The 19,929-nt window shown below is 53.3% G+C and overlaps 2 protein-coding genes across 3 annotated transcripts; one reads left to right on the top strand and one right to left on the bottom strand.

Moving 5' to 3' along the window:
- Positions 1-4,475, bottom strand: Rita1 (RBPJ interacting and tubulin associated 1). 2 transcript variants are annotated; one of them, XM_050158952.1, is made up of 4 exons: positions 4,243-4,475; positions 3,783-3,922; positions 2,892-3,258; positions 1-1,104 (listed from the first exon to the last, which is right to left on the bottom strand). In XM_050158952.1, exons 3-4 carry the CDS (start codon positions 3,158-3,160, stop codon positions 597-599), a joined length of 777 nt encoding a protein of 258 aa, XP_050014909.1. In that variant the 5' UTR covers positions 3,161-3,258; positions 3,783-3,922; positions 4,243-4,475; the 3' UTR covers positions 1-596. The 2 variants fall into 2 exon arrangements, with proteins under 2 accessions (XP_050014909.1, XP_050014908.1); XM_050158951.1 differs by lacking the exon at positions 4,243-4,475 and having other exon boundaries at positions 3,783-4,188.
- Positions 4,476-4,614: 139 nt separating this feature from the next.
- Positions 4,615-19,813, top strand: Ddx54 (DEAD-box helicase 54). The gene is made up of 20 exons (XM_050158938.1): positions 4,615-4,826; positions 8,443-8,572; positions 9,511-9,581; positions 9,995-10,183; positions 10,270-10,319; positions 11,164-11,205; positions 11,326-11,421; positions 11,818-11,939; positions 12,030-12,091; positions 12,221-12,352; positions 13,205-13,415; positions 14,924-15,058; positions 15,401-15,631; positions 15,715-15,788; positions 16,346-16,543; positions 17,620-17,762; positions 17,841-17,954; positions 18,341-18,445; positions 18,588-18,703; positions 19,242-19,813. Exons 1-20 carry the CDS (start codon positions 4,656-4,658, stop codon positions 19,466-19,468), a joined length of 2,619 nt encoding a protein of 872 aa, XP_050014895.1. The 5' UTR covers positions 4,615-4,655; the 3' UTR covers positions 19,469-19,813.
- The last annotated feature ends 116 nt before the right edge of the window (positions 19,814-19,929 follow it).

Raw genomic sequence — 19,929 nt, 5'->3', positions numbered from 1 at the left:
AAAAAGCAACACTCCACTAAGCTTTGATGAGCTGAATATATTTAGTACATGGAATGAATAAATACACGAATATTAAAATGTCTCCCCCATGTTCCACCCTCAGGGTTCACATACAGCCCAGGAAACTCTCTCGAGGCACCCAGACCCCTGCAGAAACTGAATCCTGAGCCGGGCGGTGGTGGCACACGCCTTTAATCCCAGCACTCGGGAGGCAGAGGCAGGCGAATCTCTGTGAGTTGAGACCAGCCTGGTCTACAGAGCTTGTTCCAGGACAGGCTCCAAAGCCACAGAGAAACCCTGTCTCGAAAAAAACCAACCCCCCCCCCCCCAAAAAAAGAAACTGAATCCTGAGCAGGGAGCTGGGTGGGGTTTGGCACCAATGCAGAAAGAGGCTGCGCCATGGCCAGAGAGATATCTCAAAGGACCCCAAGCACCCCGCAGAGGCGGCTAGGGAGTCCTGAGCTTGTGGGGACAAAGGGAAGCATGGCCCGTCCTCACCATGGAGCCTCAGGGAGGCTTCTCTAGTGCTTGGAGGCACTGGAGACACTGGTCCCCATAGTACTGCACCTGAGCCAGAGGATTACCTGATGAGAACCTCATTTCCAAGGAGGCTTTGGCTTGGGGGGGCCGGCCCCTTGTTGAGGGGCAGCTGGCCCTGAAACTTTGCCTGACCGTGACCTGGGAGTGACCAAGGGACTCCGAACAGTCATCCCTGACGTGGAAGGCCGGGGACTCCAAGGTCCATTGGTCTGGGGGACACTGGAAGCTGGATGACCCATGCTGGGGACACTCAGGTGGCTGAGTGAATGGGAACGCCTCCGCCCCAGAGAGGAAGGAGCATCTAACCCCTCCTGGGACGTCTTCTGGGAGCCTGTAGCCACGCTGGGCTCTGTCCTGGAGGGTCCATCTGGGTGAATGGCTCGAAGTGGGGTCTCTCTGGGGCGAGGTGAGTGGCTGCCCCTAGGGGTGGCTGGTGGTGTCCAGAAAAGGGTCTGGAGCTTGGCAGTATCCCCTATGGCTGTCCGAGACCCCTCCTTGTTGGTGCCCTGTGGCCGGGAGCCGAAAAGGGACTCATCACAGTAGGAGGGGGTGTGGCCAATCAACCTAGGAAAGGGAAGAACACAGTGACCTGTGATGACACACCAGAGCTCTCTATAACCCCACTCCCCACCAGCTACAGAAGCAGCCGGAGCCTGCCTGGCACCCTTGGCCCCCGACACTCTTCAATAGGCTCATAGGCATCAATAGGCATTAGCCCAAGACAGCTGGGGCTTGTCTCCCTCTTCTTCTGGACACGGACATGTTGGAGAGGGGAACAGTCCTAAAAGGGACCCTCATATGAACCCACCATCAAGAGTCTTAACTACAGCCACTCCAGAAGCCCTTATGAATACCCGTACATGTTCAAATCTTGTGCATCAAACGACAGACACCCTCCTGAATCTACCCTGCTCCAGATGGATGGAGTCATTAAGTCCGTTAAGCGCTAGGCAAACAGTTGTCACGCTGTTGTTTAGGAACAACAAAACTCTACAGGAGCTTGGGTCAGGAAGACGGTTCTGCGGGTGTGGATGCTTGTGGCCAAGACTGACAACCGAGTTCAATCCTCAGGATCCACGTGGTAAATGGAAAGAACGAACCCCTACAAGTTGTCCTTTGACCTCCACCAGTACACAAGCCTCACACACAAAAATAACCAAATACAAATGTACCTTTCAAAAAACTCTACATGGGGGGGGGGGGGTGGAGTGATTGCCTGCTCTTCCAAAGGTCCTGAGTTCAATTCCCAGCAACCACATGGTGGCTCACAACCATCTGTAATGAGGTCTGGCGCCCTCTTCTGGCCTTCAGGCAGACGCGCAGGAAGAATATTGTATACATAATAAATAAATAATTAAAAAAAAAAACCCTCTGCATTGGGGGCTGGAGAGATGGCTCAGTGGTTAAGAGCACTGACTGCTCTTTCAGAGGACCCGGGTTCAATTCCCAGCACCAACATGGCAGCTCACAACTGTCTAAAGATCCAGTTGCAGGGGATCTGACACCTTCACACCAGTGCACATAAAATAAAGTTAAATAAACCATAAAAAATATTTAAAAACAAAAACCTCTACATGAGCTCAGCAGAGATGCAATTTTTTTTTGTCCTGAAGTTTTTTTCCTCCCAAGAATTTCCTTTAAAATATTTTAAACTTATTATTACTATGTGCGTATGATGTAGATATGTGGGCATGGTCAGAGGACAACACTGTGGAGTCATTCCGTCCTTCCTCCTTCATGAAGGTTCCGGCAACCACAGGTCACCAGGCTCTTGAGGCAGGAGCCTTCACCCACTGAGCCATTCGCCAGTCAACACTATCACTGATGGAGACATCAATCGCAGCATTCGGCTGCTGTGCCCCGATATGCCCCACTCCCGTTTAATGCAGGCATTCGTTCTATTATCTGAGTAAACCGGCTCAGAGAAGTCAGGGCGCTGCCCACGGCCACACAGCAGGTGAACAGGAGGCTGTACCAGGTAGCCTGATGGCTCTGATGGTCAGCTTCAGTTGTCAGGTTGGCTCGTGGGTGTGCCTATGACGGATCTCCCTCTTAGTACAAGTGTCTCACATGCATGGAAGTCTATGCACCACATGTGTGTGCCCGTAGTGTCCGAGAGGGGGTGGGGTGCTCTGGGACGGAAGGAAAGGAAGACAGTGTGCAGTGGAGCAGGCTTGCATGTGGCCTGCTGGCCCCAGCCCCCACTGCTGTGACTTATAGCAACAGCTGTGCAACCACGGACCACAACACACCCCTTCTGGCCTAAGTTGCTTGTGCAGAGAGTATTTTATCACAAGAAAAGAGACCAAGAAAGCCATCCTTAGTACAGGAGCGTATCCCCACCATGTTACCTGTATTTGTTTTTCTTCCTTGGTGTGAGGTTTGGGGTGCTGCCCCTGGAGGGGGTAGACTCGCAGTCTCTCTTGACCAGAGAGACCTTCGGTGGTCCTGGACCCACTCTTGCCGATCTGTCACAGTTCTTCACCCAGGGTGGGTCAAAGGCTGGTGGAGTGGGCCGGGTTCCTGTAGGGCTGCCAAACAGGGTCTCATCCACATAGGACGCCCTGGCCTTGACCCTGTAGCTGCTGGGGCTGCGGTGCTGAAGGTGGAGTGCCTGCATTCCGCTGTGGGCCAGTTCCACCAGGATCCACGCTGCAGTCAGTGGTCAAGGGTGACAGAGGGTGGGCTCTGCCTGCCAGACTCAGCCTCCAGGGTTCCCTGTGCAAACAGCGAGAGCGATAAACAACGGAGGCAACCTGGAGTCTCAAACCCAGGGGCAAAAGGGAAAGGGGCTGGTCTTTCTCAAAGGGGGACTACCTTCAGGGGGCATCTTGAAAATGAATCACTTTCTTGCCCCTCCCCCCTCTATGATTTCTTGTCGCTCAAACTGGCCTGGAACTCACAATATTCTATAGCAAAGAATGACCTTTAACTCTGATCCCTCCCTCTACTTCCCAGGTAGAACTGCACGATTGCCTGGCCTCTAAGTTTGAACCCCGTGGTCTGTGCAAGCTGCAGTCTAAGCAGGCACTCCTGTCTTTCTAGTTGACAAGACAGGGGGAAATGCCGTCAGCAAATATTTAATGAATAAACAGATACACACTTTTAGCCTACAGTGTATACTCAACAAATATTTACAGGACGACTACGGGCGTAAATGGGGCTGGCACCGACCAGAAAAACAAACTATGGTGGGAGGGGGGGAAAGGGGGCTCCCAAGCCGCGGTCGCCCCCACGCCTACCTTGTGCAAGCGCGTTGCAAATATAGTGCGTTCTAGTCCTCGCCAATAGTCCTGCTCAGTCTCTTCAGATTAAGTCCATTTTCCCGACCACAACTCAGGCTCCAAACAGCGGAGTACCGCGCACCAGTCACCCAACGAAGCTGAAAGCACAGGCATCACTGGAACTCCGTGCTCGGCAATTTTTCTACCGGAGCCTCTGGTCAGCAAGCTCCAGCTCCAGCACAAAGCCCCGCACAGCACAGCACAGCACAGCCCCGCACAGCACAGCACAGCCCCGCACAGCACAGCACAGCACAGCACAAAGTCCCGCACAGCACAGCACAGCAAGCGCAGTGGCGCCACAGCGACACGCGCCCACGCGCATTCCGCGCTGGGCAACAGGAGAGACGGCCCGCCCCTGCGCAGCTGGTACGTCCCTCGGCCCCGCCCCCATGCAGATGGTACGTTCCGCAGGCCACACCCCCATCTCGTTGGTATCCTCCTTAGGGTTCCACTCTGCATAGTTGGTACATTCCTCAAATTCTTCCACCCGTTCAGCTGTGTCCCTCGGACTCGGCTCCCAATACAGTTTGTACATTCCTTAGAGCTTGATATTTGCAAAGCAATTACGTCCTTTGAGCCTCTATTCCCGTTCAGTTGGTACATTCCTCAGATCTTCCCCCCACTAGTTGGTCTGTCCCTCAGGCCCCGCCCCGTCGGTGTAGCCACGTTGACGCTCGGTTCCTCACGCAGCTGGTTGGTCCCTTAGGCCCCGCCCTAGGGGTGGAGCCTGATCGCAACGCTACTCGTGCGTTCCCCTCCCAGGCTCCGCCCCCGCGCAGTCTGTGCGTCCTGCAGGTCCCGCCCACTTCCGGGTCCGAGTGCCCGGCTCGCATGGCTGCCGGTAGACGCGTGGGTCCCGGCCCGCGGTCACGTGCCGCCATGGCTCCGTGGAAGAAGAAGGGACTGAGGAAGCGCCGGACTGCGGCTTCCCAGGCACGCGACAGCGACTCGGAGGACGGCGAGTTTGAGATCCAGGCGGAGGATGACGCTCGGGCGCGGAAGGTAAGAGCACAGACTCTCTGGTCGGGCCCTCGGCCTGTGCCCTTCCGCCTGTCCGTTTCACTGATTGTGAACCCTCATTGGGTACCGTCAGGAGGGGGCGGGGCCCAATTACTCTTCGGCCAATGGAAAGTGCAAGTGCGAAGGTCCGCCTGATTTTGGGGTGGCCTTAGGAGATGAGATAAATGAGAGGCCACCTGACCAGACCTCTTGAACTAAACTAGTACTTAGGGACATTTGTGTGGTTCAGCCTTGCAGGCCCAATCAGCAGTATCAGAGAAGGGACAGCAGGGTTGAAAATGGGGACGGTCTGGTTACAAATGTGTGCACGTGGGGAGAGGCGTGAGCGCCAAGGAGGCAGAAAAGTCTATGGTTCGTGACGCCCATAGTCTGCACAGCGGATGTATTCCTCCATGTCTCCTCACCAGCTCAGTCAGTGCGCTGCACTCAGTAGATGGTCACTAGATGTGCAGAAATTGCTAAAGGCATTGAGAACGCAGTTAGTCGTTGCCAGAGAAGGCTGCCCACGTGGCTCGGACTGCTGAGGCCAAGCCCTGCACTGGCTGTGGCACATAAAGAAAGAAGTTACTGCTCAACTTTTTACAAATCAAAACCCAATCTGCAGGTTCCGGACGTAGCTCAGTTGGTAGAACGCTTGCTTAGCATGTCCAAAGTGCTGGATTTGATCCCCATCACGACATAAAAGCAGGTATTGGTCCTCCTAGCACCTTGGGTAGGAATGGTGGAGTCAAGAGGATCAGGAGTTCAAGGCTACTCTGGGCTATGTATAGTGAGCTGGTAAGACCTCCAATCCTGTAATTTTGCTTTACGAAAAAACGTAGAAGGTCCTCCATCCTGGGACACAAACATACTTACTTATTAAAGGTATGTCGCACCCTTGATATAAATAGGGCTGGAAGAGCAGCCAAGTCCATACTATACCATTGAGCTTGTTCTCACTAACTCTCCCCACCAAAAAAAAAAAAAAAAAAAAAAAAAAACACCAAACAAAACCAATGTGTTTGTGCAGTGAAACCAGAATACTGCATGGGAAGCAGAGTCCATCAACTTGGAATCATTGGGGAAAGTCTCTTCCATTCCTCCCTCCCCACCTTTTGTTTTAGCAAGGTTGGAGACCAAACCCAAAGCCCTGTTTGTGTTAGTGCTGGCCTTGTATATGCTCTGACAGATAGCTCTATCCCCGGGTCTCTTTCATGGAATTTTGGCACTGTTGTCTTCAAACAAAGGGGAGGACCCCAAGCGGAATGCCTGAACTAGGAAGAAAAAAATCCAACGAGCGAAGTTTAACAATTGTCAGGAAATTTTTTTGCTTTATGTTAAGTTTTTGTATTTATATATCTATTTGCTGTGTTTTGTTTTGAGACGGGGTTGCACTGTGTAATCCAGGCTAGCCTTGAACTCCAGCCTCTACCTCCCAAGAGCTGGGATTAAAGGCGTGCACCACCACCATTAGTCATACAAAAAAAGTGTTAGACTGGGTCTTGTGCAGCCCTGGATAGCGTCAGATTCACTGTGGAGCAGAGGATGATTTTGCTCTCCTGCTTTCCTGGCCTCCCGAGTGCTGGGATGACTGGTGTGCCACCACACTCTTTCCAAGGCTGTAATAAGTGGAGCGGTGACCTCCCTCAAAGGTTTTAGAATTTAAAAGTTACTTGATGAATTTCACCAAAAGAAATCCAGTGAAGGAATTGGCTGTAGCAACACACTCGCCATCCCAGCACTCAGAAGATGGAGGCAGGAGGATTGGGAGTTCAGAAGGCCAGCCTGGGCAAAGGAGACCCTGTCTGGAAAAGACCAAAACAAAACAGAAAAGTTATACAAAGACACATAAAACATGGGGGCTGGAGAGATGGCTCAGTGGTTAAGAGCATTGCCTGCTCTTCCAAAGGTCCTGAGTTCAATTCCCAGCAACCACATGGTGGCTCACAACCATCTGTAAAGAGGTCTGGCGCCCTCTTCTGGCCTTCAGCCATACAGGCAGAATATTGTATACAAAACAAATAAATATTTAAAAAAAAAAAAAAGACACATAAAACATGTTATATATAAGTCAGAAAATAGGTTGAAAGGCCAGAGAGATGGCCCAGGAGGTAGAAGTGCTTGCTGATAAGCCTGGCAACCTGAATTTGATCCCTGGAACCAGGCTTGATGTAGGGGCAAAGAGATGGTTCATTGGTTAACATTGGCTGATCTTTCAGTAGTTCCTTCATTTCCGAAGGACCTGACACCCTCTTGTGGTCCCCTTGGGTACTGCATGCACATGGTGCACATAATCTACCCTTGATCTTAGCCAAAAGGCCGAGAAGCAGTTGGTGCACATAATCTATGCAGACAAAACACCAGTACATTTAAAAAGCCAAACACATGGTGCACACATAATCCCAACAGGTGAGTCAGAAGGTGGAGACAGGAAAACCACTGAGAAGCACACAGGCCAGCTACCCAGGAATGCACGACCAGCAGAAACGAGAGACCCTGCTTCATCAGGGTGGGGAGGGAGCAGACTCCTGAAAGTTGGCCATGACCGCCATACACCCAGGCCTTCACACCCATGGCATGTATTGTGCACACATACACTAATGATAAAATGTATAATTAGAACATAGGATGAGAACATAAGGTAGCACTTGTCCCGTGAGAACTCTGTTGAAGGAAATAGTTTATGTCTGTGTTCAGTGTAGTAGCCACCAAGCATAGCATCATAAATACCTGTGTTTGTCTTCTGCCACCAAATCCCTAGTATTTAGTCACGGAATATGGGTTCATCTCATGTTTATAGCTACATGACAGTAGGCTTACAATTCTCTTCTGAGACAGATGAAATAATGAAATAAGATTCAAGACGAAAATAAGAAAGGAGTAGAAATAGGCTACTTAGGAGACTGAGTCACTAGGATCATGAGTTCAAGGCCAGCCTGGGCTACTTACAAGGCTAGCCTGTGCAACTTAGTGAGACCTTGTCTCAAAAATAAAGACTAAGAAGAGGGCTGGGGTGTGGTTCAATGGTCAAGGGTTCCATCCTCGGCACCACCAGAATAACAAAAATATTTGTGGGAGACGGGAGTCTTAACCAGTGACATAAGAAGTTTTATAAGTAATAGAAAAGAGATAAATTGTTATTTAAAAAAAAATTAATCAGAAATTGGAAGTAAGAGCCGAGCATAGTGCTGTATGCCTTTGATGCTAGCACTTGGGAGGCAGAGACAGGTGGGTCTTTCTGAGTTCCCGGACAGCCAGGTTCTGTGGCCACTCCTCAGGCACACTCAAGCTACTACAACCACACACACACAAACACACACAGGCACTCTCTGCCTTCAGCATCTCTCCTGGCCAAGCCTATATACTTTGCCCTGGATCTTCCCACACTCACGCCCTTGACCTCAGTTTTTAGAAGGTGCCCCCAGGCTCAGGGAGGTGGTTGTACTTCTGGTAGGGGGTGCAGCATGCAAGCGCTGTAGATTTTCTGTAGACCTGATCTGTACCTCTGCGCCAGCCTGGTCCTAGGAGAGCTTGTTGGAGAACTGGCGAGCGTCTGGGCCTCGCACCCCTGTAGTCAGTCAGAGCTGGAGTAATGCCAACTCTCATTCTTCCCTCGCAGCTGGGCCCTGGCAGAGCCTTGCCCTCCTTTCCTACCTCAGAGTGCTTATCAGATGTGGAGCCTGACACCCGGGAGTTGGTACGAGCCCAGAACAAGAAAAAGAAGAAGTCTGGCGGCTTCCAGTCCATGGGTGGGTAAATAGAAATAGTCCTCCACAGCAGGCCTGGAAAGGGGGTCACCCATACAGGCACAGGAGGTGGCAGAGGGTTCAGCGTCAAGACAGGAGGATACCTTTGAAGAGATGGGCACGAGATGATGGAGTGGTGTCAGGACACCTGTGTGGGGATTACAGCTTAAGTGCTCTGCCCTTGATGCAGCAGTAGCTGCCAGGGCAGGGATTGAGACACCCACTGAGTGACTTTTAATAACAATTAAAAAGGAGCTGAGAATAGTGGCCTATGCCATGACTGTGTAGCAAGAGACCCTGTCTCACAACACTCAAAAATATCTGCAGCCTCAGAAGGTTATCATCTACAGTATGCAGAGTTCTGACAAATCAGTACGTGAAGAACAAGCCCCGAAGGAATGGATTGCAGAGACTGAATAGTTCATAAAAGCCTTCTAGATGGCTGTTTGGATTTAAAGCGAAGTGCTGGCTCTTGTTGATAACCAGGGGGATGAAGCAGTGACATACATGTAGGCATGATGAAGATGAAGGGTTGACCAGAAAGCAGTTGAAGTCGTTTGCTAGTCTCTAGGCAGCTCTCTGCTGGCCCCCAGATCCTCAGTCCAGGTCTGTTAAGTCCTCAGGGGCCACTCTCCTACCTGTCTGACTCCATTTCCCAATATTCCTACCACACCTATCAGAGTGGCACATGCCTGTAATTCCAGCACTCAGGCAGACATCACAAGTTCAAGTCAGTGTGGGGTACATCTCTTGGACAGAGAAATAAAGATGACAGAATTCCAGCAGAGGTCAAGTGAGGCATCCCTACCACAGTTTGGTGTCTTACACTCCTTTAGCTTTCAATTTTTTGCTTTCTTTTTTTTTTCTTTTTCTTTCTTTCTTTTTCTGTGTGTTGGTGAAAACGATCTGGTGGTCCCTGACCACTCCCATGTCTCTCCCAGGCTTGAGCTACCCTGTGTTCAAGGGGATCATGAAAAAAGGCTACAAGGTGCCAACGCCCATCCAGAGAAAGGTAAGGAGCCGGAGGGCAATGGGTTGGGGCAGCAGTGAGCAGTGGCCATGTGACAGTTGTTCCTGGCCCCAGCTGTCACCTTGCTGGCCCTCTTCACTATGGCTGAAGCTCCACATAGCTTAGCCATTTCACTGAGGAGAAGGTTGGACCCAATGTGGCTCTCTGCCTCTTGTCATGCAGAACCTGCCAGGAAACTTGCAAGTGCCCGGGGAGCCCCCAGCTTTCACAGTCATGAGAGACAAGGTGGAGACCCAATTTGGGAGGCAGAGTCTCCCAACACAGGAGCTGGGGGTGTTCATTCCTGGACATGCGCTGACAGGCTTTTGTAAAAATAGGTCTAGAGGCCTGGGGCTCACCCGTGGCCAGCTATGTTGGGACCAGTGCTGACACTGCCTCCAACATGTTTCTGACAGACCATTCCTGTGATCTTGGATGGCAAGGACGTGGTGGCCATGGCCCGGACAGGCAGCGGGAAAACAGCCTGTTTCCTCCTCCCCATGTTTGAGCGGCTGAAGGCGCACAGTGCACAGACAGGAGCCCGGGCCCTCATTCTCTCCCCCACCCGAGAGCTGGCCCTGCAGACTATGAAGTTCACCAAAGAGGTACGGGTAGCAGGGCCTGGTGGAAAACTGTGAGGAGGCTGAGGTGGCAGGCCCTCATCTTTGACCCCTTCTCTCTCTCTCCACAGCTGGGCAAGTTCACCGGCCTCAAGACAGCCTTGATCCTGGGCGGGGACAAGTAAGGATCCCTCATCCCATGTCCCAGCTTCCCCGTACGGGCACACCACTGTGCCTTGAGGGTTCCCTTGTGGGCCTGAGTTGCTAGTCACTAACAGCAGCTTCTCCACATGTTCAGACAGACTGGCCAGGGGACGTGGTGGAAGCTGGGACAGGGACAGAGGGCCCTGTCAGCTCATGGTGTCGGGCCAGGGAGTTTTGTGAGCTCTTAGTGTCGTTCTCTGGGTGCCATGCTCAGGCTGCGGTCGTCTGTCCTACTCCAGCTTCTACCAAGGGATGTAGTCTGTGATTGTCAGAAAGCCTAACCTTGGGCTGGAGGGATGACTCAGCATTTGGGAGAACTGGCTGTTCTAGAGAACCCGAGTTCAATTCCCAGCACCCATATGGCAGCTCACAACTGTAACTCCCAGGATCTGACACTTTCACATAGACATACATCCACACCAATGCACATAAAATAAAGTAAATTATTAAAAAAAGAAAGCCTACCCTCCCTAAGCTACATGGAGCTAGGATCCACTCTCCTACAGCTGCTCCAGGGGAAGACAGGAACAGGCACTTAGTCATCAGGGTTTCAGGGTTCTAGGTGGAACCAGTAGTTCCAGGCTCTGTCACTAGGTGGTGCTGTGGGTTGGCAAAGTGTCCTGAGCCTCTGAGGTTCTCCCTTGTGTTTCACCCTGTCTGTGCTGGGGCAGTGCCTTGGCCTTTTGTCTCCCAGGAGCCATTTCTCACTTCCATGCCTGGGGTGTGTGGCCCATGGCGAGGTGTGGGGATGCTCTACTGTGATAGGGAGGGACAGACTCAAAAGCTCTGTCCTCTCAGGCTGACCCTGCTTTCTACCCTAGAATGGAAGACCAGTTTGCGGCTCTGCATGAGAACCCTGACATGTGAGTGAGTTTGTTGTTGGGAGGAATGCTCTGGGGTCCCTTCCCAGAGTGGCGTGGAAGAGACTGGGGGCTATGCTGAGCCTTGAGCCTGGGGTGACCTGGCTGGTATATCCCTTCTAGAATCATTGCCACCCCTGGGCGGTTGATGCATGTGGCTGTGGAGATGAACTTGAAGCTACAGAGCGTGGAGTATGTGGTTTTTGATGAAGCAGACAGGTAAGGCCACAGATAAACCCCTGAGCAACTGTCAAGATTATCCCCAAGGCCCGGGAAGCAGAGAGAGGGGAGACCACAGGACGATGGCCCTGTCCAGGGAGACTTAGATGTGTGTTTGAGTAGTCCCAATCCTGGGGCACCTGCGCTAGTGATTTTAGGTTTACATCTTGGTACTGAAAATAGTGTTATAGTCAATGCTGGGCTGTATGCAGTGGCGAATACTTGCCTAGCATACGCAAGGCTGAGTTCGTTCCCAGCACGGGAAGCACAAAGCACAAACACACAAAAGCTTAACAGTTGCACATGACAGGGATTGTAGAGCAAGGATATCGAGGGTTCCCAGCTCTTTAGGGTGGAAGCCCTCTCCTGACTCTCCCTGCCCACAACTCCCTGCAGGCTCTTTGAAATGGGGTTTGCTGAGCAGCTACAGGAGATCATAAGCCGCCTTCCTGGGGGCCACCAGACAGTGCTGTTCTCGGCCACATTGCCCAAACTGCTGGTGGAATTTGCTCGGGCAGGTGAGCCAGTGAGGTGTGGGTGTGGTGCTGGACTCGGGGTGGCCTCAGATCAACTCCTCAGTGACCCCTGAAATCTCCACACCCCAACAGGTCTCACAGAGCCCGTGCTCATCCGTCTGGATGTGGACACCAAGCTTAATGAGCAGCTCAAGGTGAGGCAGCGCTGGGCCTCCTCCCCAGGCTCTTCCCCGGGCTCCTCCCCAGGCTCCTCCCCGGGCTAGTGGACCTCTGCGCCCTGCCCACCCTTAGCCAGGAGCCCACACTGGCCGCTCTCATTGCAGACCTCCTTCCTCCTTGTGCGTGAGGACACCAAGGCTGCCGTGCTTCTCTACCTGCTGCGCAACATCGTTCGACCCCAGGACCAGACGGTGGTGTTTGTAGCCACCAAGCACCACGCAGAGTACCTCATGGAGGTGAGCAGGGGCTCTTTGGGATGGAGAGACCCCAGGAGGTCTCAGACCAGTTTCATCCTGAACCTGGGTGGGGCTTTTGTCAAGGGCCATTTCACAGCACATCTCAGTCACATGGTGAACTGTCAGGGCCAGTTGTGTGAGTGCATCCACTGTTGGCACCTCCCCGCTGGCCTTTCTGTCCTGATCATCCACAGCATCTCCCGGTGGACCTGGATATTTTGGGGTGGATTTCCAGTGTGTGATGTGCCTGCTAGGCGTGATGCTCAAATGTTAGTGGTGTGGTGTGCTCTTGACCTTTTCTGTGAATTCACACCTGTGCGATCTCACCTAGATGCAAATGTGGGGAGTTCCAGCAGCATGGAAGGCTGGGGGAGGGGCTGACTAGCCACTGTCTCACACCCCAGCAGCCACACCTGGGCACTGCTGAAGACACGGGTGGCTGGGTCTTGCTTACCCAATATATAAATGGCGCCTTCCTCGTCCAAGTCTGAGACAAAAATAGTAACATTGAGAAAGCAGTTGATTCTCTCATGGGCTTTCTGTTGCAGGCTCAGTTCTGAATGGTGCATTAATCCTCTTCATTCTGGGAGGCACAGAAGACTGCATAATTTGCCCGTAGTCACACAGCTGCTCCCTTAGGGCAGCCCTCTTTATGTATTATACCCTTTGATGTTCCAACAGCCTTGCAGAGCTGGGGGGCGGTAGAGGTTCCGTTTATGCTGAGTCGAGTCAGGCCAGCCAGCAGCAGGGTTGGGGTTCAAACCCACTGTGCATGGTGCCCCAGCTTCAGTCCAGCCTCCAGCCCTCGCTCCTGCAAGGCTCCTCTCACATCCCCACCTTTCCTCTGAGCAGTTGCTGACGGGCCAGGGTGTGAGCTGTGCCCACATCTACAGTGCTCTGGACCAGACGGCCCGCAAGATCAACTTGGCGAAATTCATACACAACAAATGTTCGACTCTAATCGTGACCGACCTGGCCGCCCGGGGCCTGGACATCCCCCTGCTGGACAATGTCATCAACTACAGCTTCCCCGCCAAGGGCAAGCTCTTCCTGCATCGCGTGGGTGAGGATCTTGGCTGTACTGTTGGGTGAAGCGAGGACACTGTACCATGCTGGCAGCTGAGAATTTGGGGAACCTAGGCCTTGAACAGTGCTTACTGGGTGAACCTTGACAGCTAGTTCCCAGCTCTCAGAGTTTCCGTCCTTTTGGTGTTGGGAACAGAACCTAGGGTGTGGCTCTGCCACAGACCACTCTGAGTTGTGTGCTGTGTTTGTAAATGCAGGTAGATTAAGATATGCGTGGGGGAGCAGCAGCTGGGTCAGGGTTTCTCGGGCGTGCTCTCATAGGCCCAGCTGCAGGCAGAGAGGGCCGTGGTGTGAGGATGGCTGCTGGGGATCTGTCTGTTGCTTCACTGTCAGTCACAGGAGACCCCCACTGTGTTCCTACTGTGAGTCCCAGATATGTCCTTGCTGGTGGCTGCCTGCTGTCTCCAAGTTGCCATTGCTTTCCAGGCAGCTGCCTCCCCATCTTGGGGGTTTCCAGAGCCCCAGGGGAACTCCTCAGGTGCCACATGACAGACCACTCCCACAGAAACCTGCGAACGAGGGGTTGTGATGTTTGCCTAAGACATGGAAAAAAATGGTGGCGATTGTCTGTCACAGCACTCGGGATGAGGAACCAGGAGGGTCGGGTCCAAGGCTAACCTGGGCTACATAAACCTTGTCACAAACAACAAACCAAGGAGAAATGTGACATCTACAATTTACTCAGCACAACATTGGGGTTGTGTTGGGTTACTTCTCAACATTGCTGCTTTTCAAGTCACTGTATAGCATTACAGATGTTTTCATTTACGTCATTTTTCAGTAAAGGGCTGGGCAGTGAGCCATTCAATTTATCTATCTATCTATCTATCTATCTATCTATTTATTTATTTATTTGTTGGATTTTCGACAAGGTTTCTCTGTGTTACAGTCCTGGCAGTCCTGGAACTCGCTTTATAGACCAGACTGGCCTTGAACTCAAGAGAAATCCGTCTGCCTCTGCCTCCCAAGTGCTGGGATTAAAGGCGTGCGCCACCACCACCCAGCGCACTATGCCATCTTTATGTAACTGTTTAATATACAGCATCATGATAACATTTTCCATTGGGAATATGTAAATGAGCGGGCTTTGCTTATGCCATTAAAACTTTATTGTACAAACAAGTGGTGGGCCAGGTGCTCACCCTTTGCTCAGCTCTGTAATTCTCATCTTGTAGTCCTGAGCTTGTTGACCAGTCCTCTGTCCTGTCACCTTTAGGAAGTTCTGGCCCAAACCTCTTTTTCTGGGAATTTGCAGTCTTGATTATTCCTTGGGGAAAATCTTCTCCAAGTGGGAGTGCCAGGGACTTGAAGTACAGATCGGGAGTGGTGCTTGCCCTGTGTTCACTCACCTGGGCTCTGTACCAACCCGTGCCACTCACCCTGTAGGTGGGGACGCAGTTCAGGTCCTGGCCTGTAGGGCTCTGGTCCTCAGGGAGTTGGGCTCCCTCTGCTAAAACTCAGCTCCCCTCCCCCCCTGCTTTCCAGGCCGTGTGGCCCGAGCAGGTCGAAGTGGCACAGCCTATTCCTTGGTGGCTCCAGATGAGGTTCCCTACCTGCTTGACCTGCACCTGTTCCTAGGCCGCTCCGTCACCCTCGCCCAGCCTCATCAGGAGTCCTCAGGTGAGGGGTGGCTGGACAGGGCTCGGGTCTCTGTGGAATTCCTTAGCACAGGGGTGCAATGGTCTGGCTTTGGGAGGTGGCTGCTGGGTCTGACTATAGGAGATTCTGCCCACCTCGTCCTTGGAGATAGCCACAAGCATCTGTGTGGATGGCCTTGGACCCTGGGACTGTTCTTGGACTGTTGTTGCCAGAGTTGGGGTCTGTCTGTGTTCCTGTGCATCCCAGGGTCTGACTGAACACGCCAATCTAAATGTTCCTATTGCTGTAACTGTTGTCCTGGGGTTCAGAGGCCATGAGGGGATAGACACAGGCTGACTCCACAGTGTGCCCTGTGACTGGCAGATGCAGTTGGTGGAGATGGTGTGCTGGGCCGGGTGCCACAGAGTGTGGTGGATGATGAGGACAGCGGCCTACAGACTGCCCTGGAGGCGTCCCTGGAACTTCGGAGCCTGCACCGTGTGGCCGACAACGCCCAGCAGCAGTACGTGCGCTCACGTCCGGCGCCCTCACCCGAGTCCATCAAGAGAGCCAAGGAGCTGGACCTGGCAGGGCTGGGCTTGCACCCACTCTTCAGTGAGATTCTGCCGGGTGGAGCAGGTGAGGGTGGACTGGCCCTTCCCAACCCACCCTGTCCTCACACACTTCCTCTCCATCAGGTTCCCGGTTTGAGGAGGGAGAACTGCAGCGCCTGCAGCTGGTGGACAGCATCAGGAACTATCGCACCCGCACGGTGAGTCTTCATTCTGCGCTTCCTGACACACTGGCTCTGTTGGCCACTCGTAGACTCCGCCACCTGTTCCGGGGCGTTCCTTTGACCACAGCAGGTTTGGAGATCACCACTCAAGATAGACGGACTCCCGTTTAGGGAGTGCTGTGTTTTCTACCTTTCAGAGGCCTGAAGAGCCATCCATCCCCAGTCTTGACCTTCCCTACCTGTTCAGTCCTAGATATCCATGGGCAGGCAAATGCTGTGTGGTTCATGTGCAGAGGCAAGGAGCGCCCGGTCAGGTGGCGAGTAACACAAACAGCCACAGAGTGGCACAGAGGAATCAATGGTTTCAAAGCCAAGTGCACTTAGTGTGAGGTCTGGGTTCCAGCTTTTCCTAGCTGTGTCGCCTTGGACAAGACACCCACTCTCTCTGGGCCTCCCTCTAACTGTGCAATACTATTATCAAGGGTCCCACCTCCCACGGTAAAGATTTGAGGAGTGCCCATACAGGTTTCAACTGGCATAGGGTGGGGATGGGGGAGAGGGGGTAAGCAATGAATATGGAATTCCTTTTGCAGACCATCTTTGAGATCAACGCCTCCAGCCGAGACCCGAGCAGCCAGATGATGCGTGCCAAGCGGCAGAGGGACAGAAAAGCTATCGCCAGCTTCCAGCAGGGGCGGCAAGAGAGGCAGGAGGGCCCAGCTGACCCAGTCCCCCAGAAGGAGCTGCCTCAGAAGGAAGAGGAAGAGGAGGACATGGCTGAGAATGTGGAGGTATGCGCTCTGGGGGTAGCTGGAACTGAGGGAGAGGCAGCCAGGTTCTAGCAGCCCTTGGGGCAGGCAGTTGTACAGCACCATGTCCCCATCTCTCCTGTCTATGGAAGTGGGGCACAGCCTCAACTTACAGTCTGCAAGAGATGGGTGTGGAGACTAAGGAAGTAGGACAGCCACAAGTTCAAAGCTAGCCTAGGCTACAGAGTGATACTGTCTTAGGCTAGCCTAGGCTACAGAGCTTAGATAACCAAAGGAAGGGGCTGTGGAACTGGCTCAGCAGTTAAGAGCTATGCTGCATGGAGTCTGTCAACGCATGCCTTTAATCTCAGCACTGGGGAGGCAGAGGCAGAGGCAGAGGGATCTCTGTGGGTTCAGGACCAGCCTGTAAATAGCAAATCCATATACTGAGAACCTGTGTCAAAAAGAACAAGAAAAGAGCCCAACTGCTCCTGCAGGGGATTGGAGTTCAGTTGTCAGTACCCACATTAGGTGATTCACAGCTGCTTGTAACACCAGTTCCAGGAAATCTAGCACCGTTTTATGCGTGTGTGCACGTGTGCGCGCACTCATACACACACACACACACACACAACTAAAACTGAAAATAAAATCTGAAAAAAAAGAAAAGTCCCTTCCCCAACTGTTGTAGTCTGGGCTGTGGCTAAGCAGGAGCCTGAGGGCTTGGAGGGAGCAAAGCCCCAGCCGTGGTGCTGGAGGGTGGTGGAGGGTGGTGGAGTGATAGTGGACCCCACCGCAAGGCAGTGGCCTCCTCATAGACACCCACTCTGTCTCTCCTGTCTCACGGACAGCCACAAACCCCTGTGTGCATCCTCTTGAACAGAAGCATCCAGGGCTGAGTGGGGTCAGGGCCAGTACTGGAGCACGGTGCCATTGCCAACGTCCATTCTGTCCCTCCTGCCTGCACTGCTCTCCAAATCAGGGGCTGTTGTGTGTGCAGATAACGACATAGGGTCTGGCAGGAGAATTTCCCTGGCAGATAAAAAGGGGCACCCTGGTCCCTGGTTCTAGTGGGGTTCCTCAAGGCCACAGGATGACACTAGGCTTCTGTCTGCCAGGATGTCTTCACAGAGGTTGTGGGCCAGAAGCGGCCAAAGCCGGGACCCAACCAAGGAGCCAAGAGGCGGAGGGAGGAGGCTCGTCAGCGAGACCAGGAGTTTTATGTCCCCTACCGGCCCAAGGATTTCGACAGTGAGCGGGGGTGAGTGTGAGCTTGTGGCCTAGCGTGAGTTTCATAAGGAGCGTCTGGTCCCATTAAATCTCCCTCTTGAATCTGCAGGCTGAGCGTCGGTGGGGCTGGAGGGGCCTTTGAGCAGCAGGTGGCCGGTGCGGTCCTTGACCTGATGGGGGACGAGGCACAGAACATGACCCGAGGTCATCAGCAGCTCAGGTGGTAAGTGAGCAGCAAGTCCAGGCAGTCCCTGGGTGCGGCCTTCTGTGTTTCCGTTTGCTCAGGGAGTGGTGGCTCCTTGCCTGCCCATCTCCTGGTCCACTGTGTTTGGTAGCTGGTATTTCCTTGCTATGCCCATGAGGACTCTGATGCTGCTTCCCAAACACAGATGTCTGGGAAGCGGTGTGGGATTAGACCCCAAGTCCTCAAACCTCACTCTCTTGAGACCTGGGCTGTCCAGGAAAGGTAGAGAGGTGGTCGAAGAACTTTGAGTGTCCCGTGCAGGCAAGTATGACTGACTTCCTTTAATGCTCTGCTGGTTACATATATGTGAGGGCAGGTGAAGGAACAGGCTCCCCTGCAGTAGACTCCATCTCCCTCCCCCTCAGGGACCGGAAGAAGAAGCGGTTTGTGGGGCAGTCAGGCCAGGAGGACAAGAAGAAGATCAAGACTGAGAGTGGCCGGTATATCAGCAGCTCCTACAAGCGTGACCTGTATCCCAAGGGACAGACAGAGATGCGGGGGGCCGGGTGGGCTATAGAAGGGGCGGGACTGGGTGGCTTCCTCAGCAACCTTCTATAAGAGGCCTGCATCCAGCTCGGATGCTGCAGATTACTTCCTTGACAAGGCTCTCAGCTACCAGAAGTGGAAGCAGAAGCAGAAAATCGATGACCGGGACTCTGAGGAAGAAGGGCTATCCAGCCAGCGAGGCCCTGGGCCCCGCAGAGGTGGAAAGCGAGGGCACAGTCAAGGTGGGCAGGGCAGGTGTTCTGGTCCGAGGGGGAAAGCCAGGCGCTATGAGGTGCAGGGGTGAACATGGTCAAGGCTAGGGACCTGCGGACTCTGCTCATTAGCGAAGCCCTGCCCCTGTCCTCTGAAACAGCCCCACCCCGCAGACCAAGGTCACTGGCCTCTCCCACTCAGCAGCTGGTACCTGGGGTAGCTAGTAGCTAGTAGCGGGGTGGACAATGGATGGTTCCCTGTGTGGGGGCCATGTGCACACCTAAAGAGGTGGAAGCTGGTCCTGACCACTTCCCACCTGGAGTGCCAGTCTCCACGGGTTGGGATGCGATCTCTGTGGTGGCCATATTGGGCTGTTGGCAGCCACTGTTCAGGAAGTCCCTCTGTAAAGCTGGCATCAGCGGCGGTTTTGATACTTAGGGAATTGATACTGCCTGAAAATGTGGACTGGGCAGGGTGCCAGGTCACCTGGGGTTTGGCCTCTAAATTGGAGCCTGGCTCAATCTCTGTGGGTCAAAGGCTGAGTTCCCCAAATCTCCATGCTGACAGGTGGGTCCCTGCCCCGAGGTGCCCCCAAAGGCCGCATGCGCTCAGAACTCAAGACCAAGGAACAGATCCTGAAACAGCGGCGTCAAGCCCAGAAGCAGCGCTTCCTGCAGCGTGGGGGCCTAAAGCAGCTTTCAGCGCGCAATCGCCGCCGAGCCCAAGAGCTGCGCCAGGGCGCCTTTGGCCGGGGTGCCCCCTCCAGGAAGGGCAAGATGAGGAAGAGGATGTGAGGAACCAGACTCGGCCCTGGAGCTTCCTGGTAGCCCTAGAGTGGACATGAGTGGAGCTGCCGTGTGCTGTTGGCAGAGCCCCTGCAGGAACCAGTGTCTGTGAGGAGCAGTGCTGTATGGTCACAGAGAGAGCACAGGCTGCGTTTGACAGGATGTTGAGTGGGGTTTTGAAGGATGCATAGGAGTCTACTAGCAAAGCTCAGCAGACAAAGCCCAGAACCTGCAGCTCAGCTGCCACTGCTTCCATGAAGTCAGGGATCAGAAGTCATGGCCATACAGATGTGGGCCCTGGCTGTCTCCGGCTGGACATTGGGTTTTAATGTAGTAAACCTTTGTGGAACACCACTAGTAGTCAGGAGTGTGGTTAACTTGGGGTGTTGGAAGGGAGACTTGCAGGTCCCAGCTTTCGTAGTAGCTGAGAGCAGGTGGCCTTCACTGTGTCTGAGATGAGAAGAATGAGT

This window comes from Alexandromys fortis, unplaced genomic scaffold, assembly GCF_014885135.2.
Source record: "Alexandromys fortis isolate MF-2015 unplaced genomic scaffold, M_Fortis_MF-2015_v1.1 scaffold_90, whole genome shotgun sequence".
NCBI classification, from domain to species: Eukaryota; Metazoa; Chordata; class Mammalia; order Rodentia; family Cricetidae; genus Alexandromys; species Alexandromys fortis.
This window is presented reverse-complemented; position numbering and strand designations above follow the sequence as displayed.

Excerpts from the sequence above, each read along its gene's own strand:
- Rita1 (XM_050158952.1), bottom strand. The coding sequence starts at position 3,160 with ATGCAGGCACTCCACCTTCAGCACCGCAGCCCCAGCAGCTACAGGGTC. Across the intron at positions 1,105-2,891 it reads AGGAAGAAAAACAAATACAG|GTTGATTGGCCACACCCCCT; the intron begins GTAACATGGTGG and ends TCCCTTTCCTAG.
- Ddx54 (XM_050158938.1), top strand. The coding sequence starts at position 4,656 with ATGGCTGCCGGTAGACGCGTGGGTCCCGGCCCGCGGTCACGTGCCGCC. Across the intron at positions 13,416-14,923 it reads GCTCTTCCTGCATCGCGTGG|GCCGTGTGGCCCGAGCAGGT; the intron begins GTGAGGATCTTG and ends CCTGCTTTCCAG. Across the intron at positions 18,446-18,587 it reads AGCTCCTACAAGCGTGACCT|CTACCAGAAGTGGAAGCAGA; the intron begins GTATCCCAAGGG and ends CAAGGCTCTCAG.